Source organism: Myotis davidii, unplaced genomic scaffold (assembly GCF_000327345.1).
Source record: "Myotis davidii unplaced genomic scaffold, ASM32734v1 scaffold88, whole genome shotgun sequence".
NCBI lineage: Eukaryota > Metazoa > Chordata > Mammalia > Chiroptera > Vespertilionidae > Myotis > Myotis davidii.
Window position 1 is genome coordinate 5645238 of NW_006300377.1, and position 17782 is coordinate 5663019.

General features: G+C 48.5%; 2 protein-coding genes and 1 pseudogene across 8 annotated transcripts in view; 1 reads left to right on the plus strand and 2 right to left on the minus strand.

Moving 5' to 3' along the window:
- Positions 1-15790, plus strand: part of BSDC1 (BSD domain containing 1) — a 25147-nt gene extending 9357 nt beyond the window's left edge. Inside the window, exons 5-12 of one of the 7 annotated variants that reach the window (XM_006777375.2) lie at positions 2385-2439; positions 4004-4119; positions 4547-4615; positions 4783-4861; positions 5222-5401; positions 5880-6359; positions 12420-12523; positions 15377-15790. In XM_006777375.2, coding sequence (XP_006777438.1) covers positions 2385-2439; positions 4004-4119; positions 4547-4615; positions 4783-4861; positions 5222-5401; positions 5880-6359; positions 12420-12523; positions 15377-15589 — 1296 coding nt within the window. In that variant the 3' untranslated portion in view covers positions 15590-15790. Of the gene's footprint in view, positions 1-2384; positions 2440-4003; positions 4120-4546; positions 4616-4782; positions 4862-5221; positions 5402-5879; positions 6360-12419; positions 12524-12611; positions 13861-13919 lie in introns of those variants that run through there. The other 6 variants (XM_006777376.2, XM_015572833.1, XM_006777377.2 and 3 more) reach the window with 6 other exon arrangements.
- On the minus strand, positions 1830-2376 carry LOC102763183 (annotated as a pseudogene).
- Positions 15791-15878: 88 nt separating the features above from the next.
- TSSK3 (testis specific serine kinase 3) lies at positions 15879-17773 on the minus strand. Its single transcript, XM_006777374.2, has 2 exons — positions 17309-17773; positions 15879-16625 (listed from the first exon to the last, which is right to left on the minus strand). The coding sequence occupies exons 1-2, from the start codon at positions 17451-17453 to the stop codon at positions 15961-15963; spliced, it is 810 nt and encodes a 269-aa protein (XP_006777437.1). The 5' UTR covers positions 17454-17773; the 3' UTR covers positions 15879-15960.
- Between the last annotated feature and the right edge of the window lie 9 nt (positions 17774-17782).

The window sequence follows — 17782 nt, forward strand, 5'->3', positions numbered from 1 at the left end:
AGGAGTGTAGAGGGGAGTATTGGTGTATTGGGATGATGCTCTAACCAACTGAGCTACCTGGCCAAGGCTAGCCTGTCATTTCTTTTTTATATATTTTATTGATTTTTTTACAGAGAGGAAGGGAGAGGGATAGAGAGTTAGAAACATCGATCAGCTGCCTCCTGCATACCCCCGACTGGGGATGTGCCCGCAACCAAAGTACATGCCCTTGGCCGGAATCAAACCCGGGACTCTTCAGTCCGCAGGCCGGCGCTCTATCCACTGAGCCAAACTGGTTAGGGTGTCGGTCATTTCTTTTTGTTTACAAACATGGGTAAAGATAGTTTTGGGTTTTTTCTTTTTAACAAAAAAGGCACTTTATACATGCAGTTTTGTTACCTGCTTTCGAAAGATTTATAATAAACTTAGCATCTTTCCTAATCACCATCATTTTTAATGTCTTTAAAATGAATATGGCATAATTTATTTCTTTTTTTAAATATATTTTTATTGACTTCAGAGAGGAAGGGAGAGGGAAAGACAGATGGAAACATTAATGATGAGAGAGAATCATTGATTGGCTGCCTCCTGCATGCCCCCTACTGGGGATGTAGCCTGCAACCCATGCATGTGCCCTTGACTGGAATTGAACCCAGGGCCCTTCAATCCACAGGTTAAAGCTCTATCCACTGAGCAAAACTGGCTAGGGCTAGCATAATTTATTTAGTCACTTCTCTGTGTTGCACATTTGGATTCCTTTCAGATTTCAACCATAATGAGGAATGCTGTAGGGAGCATCTTTACAGACATGATCTGCTCCATATTTGGGTTATTTAAAACTAACTTCCAATAGGAATACATGTATGGGAGGAGGATGTCTATATTTCTACCGCATTTTATTTTCTCATCATTACTTTTGGTTGTCATGGAGTGTTTTCTCCTAAATCCCGTGGTGGTGTAGCAATTTGTCCTCCTTCATAGCATTTTACCACATTGAATTTCCATTCCAAACGTACTGAATTCCAAGAATTGGCACCACCACTTAGTGAAATTTGAGTGGAATTATGAAAATTTTAAAATTACAGGTCTTTAAATTATAACAGTGAATCACCCAAACCACTTGCTGCAGTTCTGATGCAGCCAGCCAGCCATGCTTCATGTAATACTGAGGAAGGAAGGTGGGCTTTCTGTTTACCAGCCAACGTTTGCCACTTCCATGGCCCTAATTGGAACACAGCTTACAGTTCACTTGGCAGATGGCTATGAAATTAAGAGATTCTTGATGAATGGTTTTAACTTGGAGAAGTTATATTATTTCAAAATTTGTCCATAAATTTGGACCTTATTAATACTTTTGCATTAGTTTTTCTAATTTTCCATAATTCAGAAGCATTTTATACATATAATTTTGTAGCCTATTTACCCTGTATTTTCTTAGTGTAATATTAGGTGAAAGATCATTTTTTTCAGAGCCTACGTTTGGACTCCTAGCCCAGCACTCCCCTCCCTAGCCTGTTTTAATTGACAAGTGTCCTGTGGGTATGGTAACCAACAGGAGAGAAGCTGGGCTGTGGTTGGTTGGGCACTCTGGCAGAGAGGGGATGCTTTCTTTGCCTAGCCTCCCAGAATTTATGTTCCTTTTTCTGTGTTGTTGTTGTTTTTAAATATATTTTTATTGATTTCAGAGAGGAAAGGAGAAGGAAAGAGAGATAGAAGCTTCAATGATGAGAGAGAATCATTGATCGGCTGCCTCCTACACGCCCCCACACTAGGGATCCAGCCTGTAACCCTGGCATGTGCCCTGCCTGGGAATGGAACTGTGACCTCCTGGTTCAGAGGTTCAACCACCTAGCCACACCAGCCTGGCTGTTGTTGTTTTCTTTATTGCTCCAGTCAACAAAAGGGAAACTTTATTGAGGTCCCAGGGCCACTGGGTTCAGGCAGAAGGCAGTCAGTCCTGTGAGCTGGAGGAAGTGGTGGAGAGGCCTTATTTATTAACCTTCTGGGGGGACAGGTTGTTGGTGTGGCCTCACTTCTTTCGGGACTTGACAGCTTGGGGGTGCAGGCAGGTGTGACACTTGTGACATCATCTTCTGGGAGAGCTGGAGGAGGAAGGGCTCGATGATGCCACCCTGTAGACAAAGCACCAAGTGTAGGGTATACTCTCTGAATGTTGTAGTCTGAAAGAGTGCAGCCATCCTCCAGTTGTTTGCCCACAAAAATCAGGCGCTGTTGGGCAGGCGGGATGCCCTCCTTGTCTTGGACTTTGCTTTTGATATTCTCAATGGGCTCAACCTCGAGGGTGATGGTCTTCCCAGTCAGAGTCTTCACAAAGATCTGCATCTCTGCATCTGCTGGGGAGGCGGCTCACCACCTCATTGAAGAATGTTCTCTGTTTCTTATAGGCTCGTCTCTATAGCCTGCAGTCAGACCCGGCAACCTACTGCAATGAACCAGATGGTGAGGGGGTAGCGGTGGGGGGGTGGGCTTGCAGGGCAGGGAGACCAAGGGCTAAGCATCCCCTGTGTAGAGGGACCAGAGTGGGGCGAGTGTGTACCTTAGATCTGGTGGGATGGGTTGATGGTCCCTCTTCCTCCCTGCACCCAGGCTCTCTTCATCCCTGTTTGCAAAGGCTTTGATCCTTTCCCTCATCCTCAGCTCAGGCTCCCTCCCAGTCCTGTTGCCTGCCTGTTTGCTAAACCCCTGTGGTACAGCAAGCCCCAGGCTGGGAACTGGAGGTCAGAAATGAGTCAAGCCCTCAACCTGGTCTAGACTTTCAGGAACCTGCTGTTAGGAGAGGGAAACGAGAAATAGTGAATAAAGCACAGGTAGTAGATCTGGAGTGACTGCTTCTATAGAACGATGGGGGCAGTGGGAACCCAGAGGGATGGCACCCAACCTAGCCTGGGAAACTAGGATGTGACACTTGAATTGATGTTTTAAGGATGAATTAGCAGTAAGTTAATTTTATCTTTAAGTGGGGCGAGGGGTGTTTAAGCAGAAGGTCCAGAAAGAACAGGGAGTAGCTGGCATTGGGGAAGGTTGGAGTAAAGGGTGCGTGTGAGGGAATGAAAGCGTTGAGATGCGGTGGAAGCCAGATTGAAATGCTTTCGGTGTCAGACTAAGCAGTTGAATTTTGTCCTAAAATGCTCAAGGTAGTGCTGCTTAACATTTTTTTTTTTAAAGTCAAAAGGGCCCTTAAAAATCTGTTGGAAATGACAGGCCCTCTCTTCACAAAATTTTATATGCAAAATGGGAATTCTTTGACCCTTTGAAGCCCATCTTTGGACCGTAGCTTTAAAAGCCTTCCTGTAGAGAACTATTGAAGGGTTTTGAGGCCTGAGGTGATCCGATTTTACATTATATAAAAGAGCTCGGACAGTGTTGTGACGGATGAAATAGAGGGAGAGATAGAAGACAGGAAGACATTTAGGAGGCTTGGTAGCAGTCCTCACATCAGAGATAGGGCCAGGACCTAGGAGGTGGCAGGAGGAATGAAGAGGAAAGTACATGTCTAGAAGCGTCCTCGGTTTCCATTGGATCACTAGGTGGGTCAGGTTGGGCAGGAAAGAAAATGAGTTGGGTTTGCAGCACCTGTGCAAGTAGACGTGTCCAGGGGATACTTGGACCCCTGGATCTGCAGGATTTTCAAGAGGGAAGCAGTGGCTCCGAGTCATAAACTGGATTGGTCACATGAGGGAGGACAGAGAAGTAGCCATTGGATCTGGCAACGTGAGTCACTGGTAACCTGAGAACAGCTCTTTGAGAGAGGAGATCCAGTGGCCAAGTGCAGTGGGCTACACAGTGAGTAGGCATGGGAGAGATGGAGTCTGCAGCCCTCCTGGAGGTCATGTGGGTGCTGCCCCTGATATCACCCACCCCTTCACCCTACCTTACTCCCCACCTTGGGCCAAATGGCTTTGAAAAAACCTTATCCATGTCCAGGCTTAGGTGTGTTTTCTGTAGGCCCAGTGTTCTTTCCCCAGACCCAGGGAACTGACCATCAGTGTCTGTCCCTCCACAGGGCCCCCGGAATTGTTTGACGCCTGGCTTTCCCAGTTCTGCTTGGAGGAGAAGAAGGGGGAGATCTCAGAGCTCCTTGTAGGCAGCCCCTCCATCCGGGCCCTCTACACCAAGATGGTGAGGGCCCAGCTGGCAGGACCTCAGCCAGCTCCCAGCTTGAGGTGTCGGGAGGTGGGAGAGACATATCCTGAGTCATTTCAGAGTCATCTGGCTTAGAGAGCAGTGGGAGATCCTACAGAGCCAAACCAGCCAGTTCCTGAGCCGAGAATATGCACAGGGGGATTGATATGCCAGGTTTCTGGCCATCATGGTGAGAAATGGAAGGACTGGCAAAGCCTGGTGGAATTCCTTTTCTCACTCCTGGACCAGCCTAGGCCAGGAAGGTAGCAGGAGTGGGGTGTGGGTTGGAAACACTCTGATAGTCACTGCTCAGCCTCTCACTGTATTTGAAAGCCAGAGTGGCCAGTAGCTGGCTGGTAAGGCTGGGATGCAGACCCCACACAACCACTCCAGAAGTTTCATCTTTGCTGTCCCCTCCCCCCAGGTGCCAGCAGCTGTTTCCCACTCAGAATTCTGGCATCGGTATTTTTATAAAGTTCATCAGCTGGAGCAGGTATGCTGGCCTAGCCTGGCTAGGTGCTCCACTTAGCCATGGGGGAAGTGGGCTGGATCTTGTTGAGGGAAGAAGGGGACACAGGGTGCCAAGAGTTCTGGGGTCAGGACCAGATCTAGGAAGAGGGTGTTCTGACTGTTCCTCGACATCTGCTCCCCCACATTCAGGAGCAGGCCCGGAGGGATGCCCTGAAGCAGCGGGCAGAACAAAGCATCTCTGAGGAGCCCAGATGGGAGGAGGAAGAAGGTAAGAAGTATTGGGCAGGTAACAGGTCCTGCCTGTGGGGGACTGCCTGGCCATTCTCTCTGAAGCCTGGAGAGACGTGGCACCCAGGGAAGAGCACTGAGTGTGCGCGCGCTAAGGATAGGTTGAGCTGATGAGATGTTTCCCAAGGCTGGTGGGATCCTAGGTACAGAAAGCACCTGATCTGCTGTGTCAGCTGCAGCAGATTACCCTGCCAGCCATGGCCCAGCTACTGCAGAGTCACCTGGGATGCTTATGGAAATCCCAGGGCCCCTTATCCCCTCTTGTCAGATTCTGTGGCCAAACTTACGGGGTTTTTTGTTTTTTGGGGGTTTTTGTTACTGTTTTAAAATTTATTTTTAGAGAGAGGAAGAGAGAGAGAGAAAAACATCCATGTCAGAAAGAAACATCAATCAACTGCCTCTTGTACATGCCTCGACGGGATTGAACCCGCAAGCTGGGTTTGTGCCCAGCTGGGCAATCGAACCCATGACTTTTCGGTATACTGGATGGGACGACGCTCCAACCAACTGAGTCACACAGGTCAGGGCCAAACGTGTATTTAACAAGCTCCCCTAGCAATATTAATGCCCCGCCAGACTTGGGAACCGCTGGCTTAGGGAGGGAGCTGAGCATCCTCTATGGCAGCTCAGCTTTTGACAGTGTGAGAGCCACCTGCATGATGTAATATTAACACATTTATATATTAAGTGCTTATATTACATACCCAACCTGTGCTAAGAGCTTTATATATATGGTCATTACCACAACTCATTATCCTCTGTTATAAATGAGGCAAGTAAGTTAAAGAAAAGTTAAAAACAAACACTAAGTGCTTTGCCTGAAATCATACACCCAGGATGTAGTAGAGCCTGGTGGAGAAGGGGAGGAAACTGGCACCCTTTCATCTTGTTCAGCGTAAACTTTGAGAGAAACCGAGGCCTGTCTTCAGGAGCTTCAAGGTTGTCTTGGGGCTGACCAGGGTGCGTTGCCCGCTTTCCCTGCTTTTCTCTCTTGACAGAGGAGCTTGTGGGCATTTCACCCACACCTCCAGAAGAGGCAAAGGTTCCTGTGGCCCAAACGTGCACATCCCTTGAAGGAGGACCTGGCCCCCAGAGTCCCGGTGAAGAGAATCTGGTGACTCCAGTCGAGCCTCCAACAGAAGTCACTCCGTCCGAGAGCAGCGAGAGCATCTCCCTCGTGACCCAGGTTGCCAAATCTGCCACCACACCTGAGGCACCAGGACTGCCCAAGGACCTGTCCCAAAAGCTTCTAGAGGCCTCTTTGGAGGAACAGAACCTGGCTGTGGATGTGGGCGAGACTGGACCCCCACCCCCAGCTCAGTCTAAGCCCCACGCCTCTGCCGGTCGCCCCAGTGGCCCAGAGCCCAGGCCTCCAGCCAGAGTAGAGACCCTCAGGGAGGAGGTGCTCACAGACTTGCGGGTGTTTGAGCTGAACTCGGACAGTGGGAAGTCTACACCTTCCAACAACGGGAAGAAAGGTAAGTCAAGGCCAGAGCCCAGGGAGCGTGTGGGGCAGGGCAGCTGAGAGCCGAGACCTCACAAGGCAGACTGATCTCCTTGACCCTTGCGAGGATCCTAGGAGCAGCTGTCCTTTATTTGTGATACAGTGTGATGACTGTTACTGTATGTTATTTATTACCTTGGTCCAATTCTAAACTACACTGATTAAAGTGCATCTTACAAAATAAGGCTTATGGCAGGTCCTGTGCTAACGTTTGTAGCATTGCTTTTAATTTCTCACATCTTACAACCCAGTGAGGTCAGGGCTACTGTCCTCATTTTACAGATGGAGAAAGTGAGGCTCAGAAATACTAAGTAACTTGCTCAAGTCACATGGCCACAGTGGCCAACCCAGGTTCAGACTTAAGGCTGTCTGACTTGAAGGCCACGCCCTTAACCTCCTACCACACTGTACCCATTTCTATCCTTTTGGACAATTTAACCTTATCTTGAGGTGGGTATTCCGGTGACACTGATTGATGTCAAGGGTCTTCTCTCCTGGGTGACCTTAGGAAAGTCATTTAGCTTCCCTAAGCCTTCATTAATTATAATTATAAAATACATAAACAAAACTTACATGTACAGTTTTGTGGGTTTTTTTTGTTAATCTTCACTCAAGATTATTTTCCATTGATTTTTAGAGAGAGTGGAAGGGAAAGACACAGAGAGAGAAACATGGATTGGTTGCCTCCCAGGTCAAGCCTGCAACCAAGGTATGTGCCCATGAACAGAATCAAACCCGGGACCCTTCAGTCTGCAGGCCAATGCTCTATCCACTGAGCCAAACCCGTAGGGCTACAGTTTAAAGAATAAAGTTAATACTCATGAACTTTCTGTGAGCCAACTTAAGTAATAAGCTTTAGTTTCTAATCTGTATAATGGAATTTTAGTCTGGGGACTCTTTGACTTGATGTCACAGGGGGAACCTCTCTAACTCCTAGAATTGACAATCATAGCTTTGTTGTCAATTTCTTTGCCACATTCAAAAATACCTCTCTAGAGGTAGCCCTTCCCTCAACTCCTCACACACACATGCATCCTGTCTTTCCAGCACTCAGGATCAGTCAGCCACACGGCTTGCCCATCTGGTGAGTGCTGGCCTGCTGGCACATGAGGGACCGGTTTGCTGCAGTGGGTGGGAAACAGACCCCACTACAACCTCCCCTGCTCCCTCATGGAAACTGCAGGGTTTCTAGTTTCCAAACAGTGCTTTCCTTCTGACTGGCTCAGTGAGGTCATCCATTGAGCTCCTACCTATTCTTTGTGAGACACTGAGGAGGGAGGGGCAGAAGCTGCAGTCTTTATGATGACACATGACGCAGTGTGGGACAGACTTGGTATTGGAGAAGGTCAAGGAAAGAAGGAATTCTCGGCGTCAGCGAGTCTTTCACCGAGGAGACAAGCGTTGTATAGGAGAGTTGGAGAGTTTGGGGCAGGTGCGGGGAAGTAGTCCGGGCTCAGTGTGCCTACAAAATCCATATAGCAGCGGGCATGGGGCACATTGAAGGGGTGGTGACCAAAGCCCACTTTTCTGTAATGTCTCCTATGAGAGGGTAGAACAAGAAGGGTGAATGGATTGGCTCAGAAATAGAACTTAAGAACTTAAGCTGAATTTAGAAGGTTGGACTTAGTGCCACAAAGCAGCGGGGCATGCTGCTTATATTTTATGCCCAACCTGTACTAAGAGCCTCACATGGGGAGGCTCTGGGTTCAAATCCCAACTTTGCTCATAAGCCAAGTGATTCAGAAAAGTTACTGATCTCTAAGCCTCCGTTTACGCCTCTATCAACTGGGGGTAATTGTTCCAGGTGCTTAATCAAGGAAGAAATTTGAGTAGAGCCCTGCTTTGGAGAAATGATGATAATAAGAGGTACTGGTCTCTGAACACTTTCTGTAAATTCAAATAGCTCTGTGCTAAGCACTATATGTATAATCACTCAGTCTTCACAAAAGCCCTGTGAGTTCTGTGCAGTATTCCCCATATTTTATTAGTAGGAAACAGGTCAGTCACCTACCCAATAAGTATTTAGAAAAGTATGAAATAGTCATTTAGGAGAGTGGATGAGTAGGTGATGGACCAACAGGTAGTGTGTGGTTGCTGGGTGGATGGTACTAAGGGCCCATTGGAGATCATGGTCGTTAACTTGGAGACACCGGTCAGCACTATTGCACTTTTGTCCAGCCACATTCAGTTGCTCAGGTGCAGGCACAGAGCAGATGGGGTGTTGGATTTAACCAGGGTTCAAGTTTAGCCAGGTGAAATCAGTGGAAGAAAAGGAGAGAGTCAAGTACATGCAAGAAGTGATTAGAATGATGGCTCCTGGAATCCTAGCTGGACAAGGGAGGGAATAGCGGTGAAACAGTTGTAGGGTTAAAGAATTATAGGTTCCATTTGGAATCCCATCAGAGAACATGATCAGAAAAAATGAGTGGTGGGTGAAAGAGACTGGACAAAAGGAGATTTGGGGAAAGATGCAGCAAAAGCTCTTGACCACTCTGTTTTACTGTCTGCGGTGCACGCGGGGTTTCGATGCAGAAGACCCACCAGAAGTAGTTGTAGTCAGTGAGGGGAAGCCAGGGTCTTAGATGAGGTTAGGGCAGTGGGAACAGAGTAGAAGGAGTAAATCTTAAAAGGAAGATGGAGATTTAGAGACAGAGTGACTCCTTTCCCACTTGTATTACTTCCTGAAATGACACGAGGGAGGCTTGGTCTCAGGGTGCAGCAGTCTTTCCTGGGGTCTCACCACAGGGTCTCCTAGGTCCCAGTGCAATTCCCATCTTTGCAGATTTGCTTCCTACCTGAGGTTAGTAATCAAAAAAACAGAAAAACTCCATCATGAAGTCTAAAATGATTGTCGCATAAATGAGTCTTCTGCCAAGTGCACAGTGTAATGGAGATCTTACTACTCTCCTTGTGTGACGGAACCGGATGGTGGGACAAGGCAGATGGCAGAGCCCTGGGTCACACCTCTGCCACTCAAAGCCTTCATTTTCTCATCTGTCAACCAGGATGGAAATACCTACTTTAGAGGGTGGATGGGAAGTGCTCCAAAAAGTTTAGCTGATACTCTGTTTTCTAAAGGGTCTGCCCTAGCATTTAAGCCTGAAGAAGAGAGTTTCAAATCCCTAAAGGACAACTGAGGCTAGAGAAAGCTGTCATGGCCACAGCCACAGCCACAGCTCTGAAGTGACGAACCAGCCAGGAGTCTGGCTTCTACCTCACAGGGAGCTGCACTGTCAGGTGGCCAGGGGGGTCCCACCAAAGTGTTCTGAAAGCACAGGGACACTTAGATGTGGATCAGAAGAACTGGGTCTTGGTGGCACATCTGCCCCTGACTAGCTGTGGGTCCGTGTGCAACATGACTTAACTTTGAGAAGAGGCCTTTAAGGGCTCCGTTTGTTAAATATCCACTATGTACTTAAGGTACGGGCACTTTCCACTGCTATTTATAATATTAACACTATCTTGTATCAAACTGAAAGGCTCTGGTCTACACAGAATCCTCCAGGTTCCTGCAGAATTCTGGGCCATCCCCTAGATTGCTGAGTCTGAATGAGGGGGTTGGGGAGCAGGAGTCTGCATTCTCATAAGCTCCTCCAGTGGTTCTTTGCAAAGAGAGTGGTTTTATCTTTATTTATAAGTAGACTGGAGCTCAGAGTAACTTGCTCAAGACTACAGTAAATGAGAGAGTCGGGATTCCACCCAGATTGGCTTGGTTCCATAGACCATGCTCTTACCCCACTGCTTATAGTTAGCTAGGTGGCTAGGAAGAGAGCACAGTGTAAGACCCCTTATAAGGAATGTGGGGGCTGAGACCCTAGGCACCTGGTGAGGAGCAAGTTAGACAAGAAATAAGGAGATATTACGAGTCATGCTGTTGGTATCAGGGGCCCACATTTTTTAAAGTTGCTTTAAAAAAAAAGATTACAAAGTAATATATGTTTCTTTTAGGAAAAAAACCACACCAAGAAAAATTACCCCATGACCTCATCACCTAGGGATAACTATTGTTAGTATTTTTGTGGATATCTTGCTGATCTTTTCTGCATGTGTGCATACGTCTGTGAGCATATTTCTAAAATGGAATCTTACCGCATATATTTTTTTTACAGGAACTGTATTTGTAGCTTTCTTCTTAGTAATAACTTTCAATGTACATTTTTAAAATATTTACTTGCAAGAAACCATAACCAAATAGGAATTTTTTAAAATTTATTGATTTTTTACAGAGAGGAAAGGAGTGGGAGAGTTAGAAACATCGATGAGAGAGAAGCATCCATCAGCTGCCTCCTGCACACCCCCTACTGGGGATGTGCCCGCAACCAAGGTACATGCCCTTGACCGGAATCGAACCTGGGACCCTTCAGTCCCCAGGCCGACACTCAATCCAGTGAGCCAAACCAGCCAAGACCCAAATAGGAATTTTTAGAGCAGTGGTTGTCAAACTTTAGCAGGAATCAGAATCGCCTAGAACAGGGTTGGATAAACTTGTTCTATATAGAAAAACGTATAGGTCCAGATCACAAATAAATTAGACTTTGGGGGCATAGAGTCTGTCTCAACTACTCAGCTGTGCTGTTGTAGCCTCAAGCAGCCATAGGCAATGTGTGTATGACATTTTATTTCCAAAAAACAGAGGGTAGATTTGGTCCATGGGCCATGGTTTACCAACCCCTGGTTTAGAGAAAGGGCCCATGAATATTTTATTGGTACAAGCTATGTGTTCTAGTCACTTGGCGTATGTGGGGGAAATAAAACCAATACCCTGCCTGCTCTTGCGGAGCTCTCATTTTAACTCCTCTATTATTAGACAATAAGCATATTAAATCTGATGATATATGCAAGAAAGTGACAAAACAATGGAAAAAAGAACAACTAGAAGAGTGAGGGGAATAGGTTCCAATTTAAAAGGATGTTAGAAAATAAAATAAAAGGATGGTTAGGGCCAAAACCGGTTTGGCTCAGTGGATAGAGCGTCGGCCTGCGGACTCAAGGGTCCCAGGTTCGATTCCGGTCAAGGGCATGTACCTTGGTTGTGGGCACATCCCCAGTAGGAGGTGTGCAGGAGGCAGCTGATCAATGTATCTCTCTCATCAATGTTTCTAACTCTCTATCTCTCTCGCTTCCTCTCTGTAAAAAATCAATAAAATATATTTTTAAAAAAAGGATGGTTAGGGTAGGCCATACTTAGACAGTGAGCTTTGAGTAAAGGTGTACAGGAAGTTAGGAAGTTGGCTTGTGGATATAGGAGAATTCCAGGTGCAGGGCACAGCCGTTGCCTTACTCAAAGACTCTAAGACAGAGGTTCTCAACCTGTGGGTCGCGACCCCTTTGGGGAGTGAACGACCCTTTCACAGGGGTCGCTTAAGACCATCAGAAAACACATATATAATTACATATTTTTTGTGATTAATCACTGTGCTTTAATTATGTTCAATTTGTCACAATGAAATTGGGGGTCACCACAACATGAGGAACTGTATTAAAGGGTCGCGGCATTAGGAAGGTTGAGAACCGCTGGTGTAGCAAGATCAGGGTAGGCAGAATGGAGGGAGTAAAGAGGAAGAGGTTCATTGTTTATTTCTTCCGGAAGATTTTTGTGGCTCCCAGGGAATCTTGGAACCAAAGTGCTTCTCTACTATTCAGTAACTTGCTTTTCCTCACTTAATAGTATAGTTTAATACTATTTGTCATGTACATGTTCTGCAGCCTCACCTTTTAAAGCCACATAATGTTCCATCACATCACTACACCATTTATTTATGTTTTTAATTCTCTTATCAGTGGATTTTCGGGTGATTTTTAAAGTTTTCATCACTATAGCAGCACTACAGTGAACATTCTTTTGACCACATTGTTTACTGAATGTAGGATTTTTCCTTAGATTCCTAAAAGTAGGAAGTGAACTAGAACAGCAGCAGAAGGCGAAGACCTTTGTTGTGTATTTGTCAGGTCCTTTTAAAGAGTGCCATTATCTCCAGTTTTGACCTCTTCACATACCCCTCTCTGACTTCGAAACTGTGGATTTTGGTTCTAGGCTCAAGCACAGACATCAGCGAGGACTGGGAGAAGGACTTTGACTTGGACATGACTGAAGAAGAAGTGCAGATGGCACTCTCCAAAGTGGATGCCTCGGGTGAGGTGAGTGGACCTGGTTGGCCACAGGGAAGCAAGCCCAGCGGTCTCAGGGTCTGAGGCCTCTCCCCATCAAGCCCAACTGTTCCCTCAGGGTGGACCCTGTGCCTATCCGAGGTGGCAGCCTGCAGAAAGAGAGCGGGGACCTCCCACTCAGGCCTGAGCAGTTGTCGTTGGTAGCCTGTGCTTCCCCTCAGTTCCAGGAGGGAAGAAAGGGAGAGTTCCTGACATTAGCTCTGTGTCAGAATCACCAAGGAACTATTAAAAAATACAGTTGCCAAACCCTGCCCCAGACCTCCTGACTCATGGTCCCCCAGGCTGGGACCTGAGCAGATTTCTAGCCTTGGAGACAAAAGACAGTGTGATCTAGGGCTAATCACTTAGCCTAAAACATGGAATTGATCATTATAAGCTTATAAGCTGTGATAGACAATGATCGACACATTAAGCATGGTGCCTGGGACTTGGGAGCACTAGTATATGTTACCAAAGCCACCACAAGACCCAGTCCAGTTATGAGCTCATTCTTCGCTACCTCTCAAAATTAAAAAATCATTTTGAATGAGAGGCTAGAAAAAAACTCTCACAGCTAGTACACAACAGGACTGAGGCTCCAGCCCAGACATCGGATTCAAGTCCGTGTTACTTCCACTGTCCACCATGTAACTCCTGCGCCTGCTAAAGAGGCAAACAGATTAGAGGCCCGGGAAGGGCCCTGATTCTCATGTTGGAAAACTGAAGCCTGAGAGGAGGCAGTGACCCATGCGAGAGCATTTTGTACCTGTGACTTCATGATACCCAAGCAGAGAGGCCCTGGTGTCCTGTCATGGCTTTTGTATCTTTGCAGCCTTCTTTTAAAGCCTGACATCCAGGCCTCCTAGCAGAGTTATTCTGGAACTCGTCATAGCAGGGATCAGCAGGGCAAGAGAGAGTTGCCTGGGAAGACTTTAGCTGAGGACTCGGGTGCCGGAGCCCCTAGTGAAGACCCTGTAAGCACCTGTAGTCCAGGGCCACGCTTGCTTCTAATTTTAGCGCCACTCTCAAGCTCTCTGCCTCTGAGCCATCTTCTTAGCTGCTCAGGAGGAGACAAGTTTTTGTAAGGAATTGCTGACTTCGTTCCTGTGGGCAGGTGCCCCCTTGTAGAGACAAGTGTTGGTTGGTGGGAACATTTCCTGTGGGTCTGGAATGATCAGAGCAGCAGACGCACCCCTTAGGCAGAGGGCAGCTCTGCTCCCAGACACATTCCTGAAGACCGTGGTTCACCCTCGTGGGCAGGTATGGCCCAGGGCAGGCGGGGGCTTGCGGGGAGCTATCTGGAAATGGAGGCAGCAGGGGAGCTTTGGGTCTGGGTTTGAGGAATAAATTGGTATTTGTGCTCTCCATTGTCCTCTCCCATTTGCAGCTGGAAGACGTAGAGTGGGAGGACTGGGAATGAGGGGAGCCAGAGCAAGCAGCTCCCCTCCCACAGCACCTCCCATTTCCCTCATCGTCTCAGCCCAGCCCTGGAAGGCACTGACCAAGAATGTCCCCCAAGTGGCCTCTCAGCCAGAGCTCTCGGCACAGATCCTGAGTTGCTTCTCGCTGGCCCTGTGGGCCTCTGCTCACATCTGGGAAGGGGCTCACAAACCAAGAATCTGACTTGTGCCAACCATAGGATGACCTAAGGGGGAGGAAACCTGCCCCCTCACCGGAAGAGCCTACATTTCTATGCTGAATACCCTGTTCCTGGGGACTCTTGCTGGGAAGTACCCAGGGATAGCTCCATCCCTTCTGCCTGTGTGGACAGAAGCTGAACCACCAGTCTCTTGGAAGAAGCCAAGTCAACACACTGTCCACCCGTAAGCAGGCAAGGAAAGACATGCCACCTGCCATTGGCTAGATAGGGATGGCAAACAGTTTGGTTCTTATTCCGGTGGGTAAGAGACGTTTGATTCTGGGGAATTAGCCTCTCTTGGGAATCCTCTTCCCAGGCATTTCCATTCCAGAAAGGTTCCTTGTGGTTCAGAATCTAGAGACCAAACCCTGAGTTCCCATCTCCTCTCATCCAGCCCAGTGGGACGTCCCCAACACCTTTCCCAGGGCTTCCTCATGTCAGATGCACCCAAGTCCTTAGCCCAGCTGTGCCACCTGCAAGACTCTGCTCTTGCTTTTCTCCCCTCCCCGCGAAGGGAGGGGCCACTTCAGGCCCTTCTGTGCGATGCCTGGCGGGGTACTTTGTCCAGCCAGCTCCCCACCTCAGTTCACCTGGATCTTAGGACATGAGCAGCTCGCAGTGGTACAGAGCAGCGGTCAAAGCTGAGTACTTACAGCTCGGGTAGCCCATTTCTCTGCCTCAGCCCTTCTGTCTCTAGAAGGGAGCGCTTCTGAGAAGGCTTCTGAGAAAGCTCTTCTTGAAGGCAGGCCTGTCTTTGTCTCTCACCCTCCACTCTGCTAAAGCCGCACCTCTCTTGGGGGAATGCAGGGCTGCAGGAATCCCTGGAGGCCCTGGTGCTTAGTGCTGCTCTAGTATTCTAGTACATAGTCTGGTGTTCACCAATGATTTCCTGGGAGCGTGGCTGGGAGCCCAAGGAGTGGGGGTGGGGCGGAGAGAATGCGGAATCTGTTTGATGGGATGGGGTTTTTCTCTTTGTAATTATTTCTTTAGTTTAATTAATCTTTTGGTTGTTTGTGCAATATTATATATTTTAAATTATAATGCATCTCCCCAGAGTATTTTGTAGCTGGGAAAAGAAAAAAAGGAGAAAAAAAAAAAGATTCTAACAGCTGTTAGTTTTGTAATTAAAAAAGAAAGAAAAAAGAACTTTGTCCTGAACCTTTTCCAGACTTGTCGTTAACAGCATTAAAGAGATTCAACAGAAGCTGGAAGATGTCTGGGGGTCTGTTCTTCTCCCCCATGGCAGCTGGGGCAGGACATTCACGATGTGCAGAGTGGCTTCCTGCTTAGAACCTTGGGGGGGTGTGCGGGGGGAGGTAGCCTGGGTTCTGAGGAAGTCCTGTCCTCATCTCAGACTCAACTTGGCCTTCGGAATGAGGAAGGGGCAGGACTCCCAACAGGCTTCTCACCAAGACTAGAAGTTAGAGGCCAATTCTGCATTCCCAGTGCTGCTTTTATTTGGAAAGGAAGTAGCGACAACAGTGGCTCTGACTGCTCTTGGTCATTGTTCTCTCCTCCTCCTGTATGTGTATGATTCTGGGGTCTAATTTAATTAACTTTAGTTAAATGCCCGTATGAAAATCACTTGTCAGTCATAATAAAAGGGAAGTCTGAATGAGGCCCTCTGGTTCCATGCAGATCTTTAAAGGGAAAGAAAAGTAAGGCGGGGAGGGTGTAGGTAAGTTTTAGGACAAGTAACGTAAAGTGTAAAATATATATCACCAGTTTAGAAGCGGGTTTTTGGGTTTGCTTTCTCCCCTGCTTTATTGGGGAGGACTTGCCATTGCTTTTATGAAGTGCTTGCTAGCCATGGATGCCAACTAACTTCTTCGATTGAAGGCCGGAGGATCATGTCTGGTTCCAGCAGCTGCTTGAGCAAGTCCTGGCATTCGGCCGAGATGCCCAGGTGAGTGGGGAAGGACACCCCCTTCTGCTGCTGCCACAGCATCTTGGGAATGTCGGTGTCATCAAAAGGTAGGCTGGCGCAGAGCATGACGTAGAGGACGACGCCCATGCTCCAGACATCACCCTTCTTGCTGTCGTGGGGGATGCCCTGCAGCACCTCGGGGGCGGCGTAGGCGGTGCTGCCGCAGAAGGTCTGGCTCAGCTCCCGGCGTGACTTGGGCAGTACCTTGGCGAAGCCAAAGTCAGTCAGCTTCAGGTTGCAGCCCTGCAACAAGGCGTTCTCACACTTAAGATCCCGGTGGGCCACGCCACGGCCATGGCAGTAGCGGATGGCCTCGACCATCTGACAGAAGAGGGCCTTTGTTCGGCTCTCGGGCAGTGGCCCCCCGTTCAGCACGCAGTCAAATACATCCCCTCCCTCAGCCAGCTCCATCACCAGGTAGATTTTCCCATCCGCAGACTCCAGCATCTCATACACCTGGATGATGTTCTTGTGGTCCAGGGTACGAACGATCTGGAGCTCCCGAGGCAGGAATCTCTGGATAAATTCTGAGGAGACAAGGGAGAGGAGGGTATCAGCCCCGAAGAGCCACTCCTCCCTCCCGTCTCCTGCCTTCCAACATTGCCTGCCCACCATGTCTGGGGCTGGTGCCTTCTAGTCACAATGTCATGTTCCCTTTAACAGTTTTAAACATCTGGATGCTTGGACTGTACGAAGAATAGTCATCTTATTTTTATAGTTAATACATTATTCAAAGGAACTACACGTCAACCTCAAGGACTGCTGGGAGCAGCCTGTGGGACCATGGATACCCAAGTGCTTGGGGATTGTTGGAGCCACTGAAGCTCCTATTCTGAGGCCTGATTTGACCCCAGTGTGGTGACCCAGCTCCCCTCACCCCTGCCTCCTGAACCCCAGTTCTTTCCATGAGCCCGGTCCTTTCCCATCTCTACCACCTCCACACCAGCCCCTGCCCTCTGGGAGCCCTGATCATGGCCTCAGCTGACCTCTGTTCCCCTGATGGGCTTGGGTTCTGCCTCTGAGGACCTGTCACCTCCTGCCACGTTAATCTTAGATTTTGGAGGGTGTGATGTTCCTGGACTCCCAGCATCCCTCTGTTCCCCACTGACCTACTCCAGAGCCACAGTGGCTCTTGCAGTGATCCTTCTGACTGGAGGAAGCTCCCACCCACCTCCGCCAGCCCGCCCTCCCGCCAGGGGCCCCAGCTCACCTTCTGGCCCTCCCATCTTGTCTATAATTTTAATTGCCACCTTTCTTTGGTGTTTTTTGGAAAATGCTTCTTTGACTTTGGAGTAGGTCCCTTCCCCAATGGTCTTGCCGAGCTGGTACCCATTGGAGAGCAGAAAGTCCTCCATGCTGTGTAGCGTCTCCTTCCCCTCACCCTCTCAGCTCATGCTGCCTCTGCGAGGCAGCTCTACTCCACCATAGCCCTTGGCCGGGTCCCTTTCTCCCCAAGGACTTCATCCACAGCAGCCCCTATCGCTAGAACATTCAGCCGCAGATGGTGGGGAGGGAGAGGGCCAGACATGTTTAAACTCCAGCCCAATTGTGATGTAAATGTGTGACCCTTGGCCAAAATGGATAGTGCCCCTATCTGCCCGCACCAGCACCAGCACCGGCTGAGCATCGCTGCGCCCCCACCCCCGAGCCGGGCGGTGAGTTGCAGCCCAGCCCGGCGTGGAGG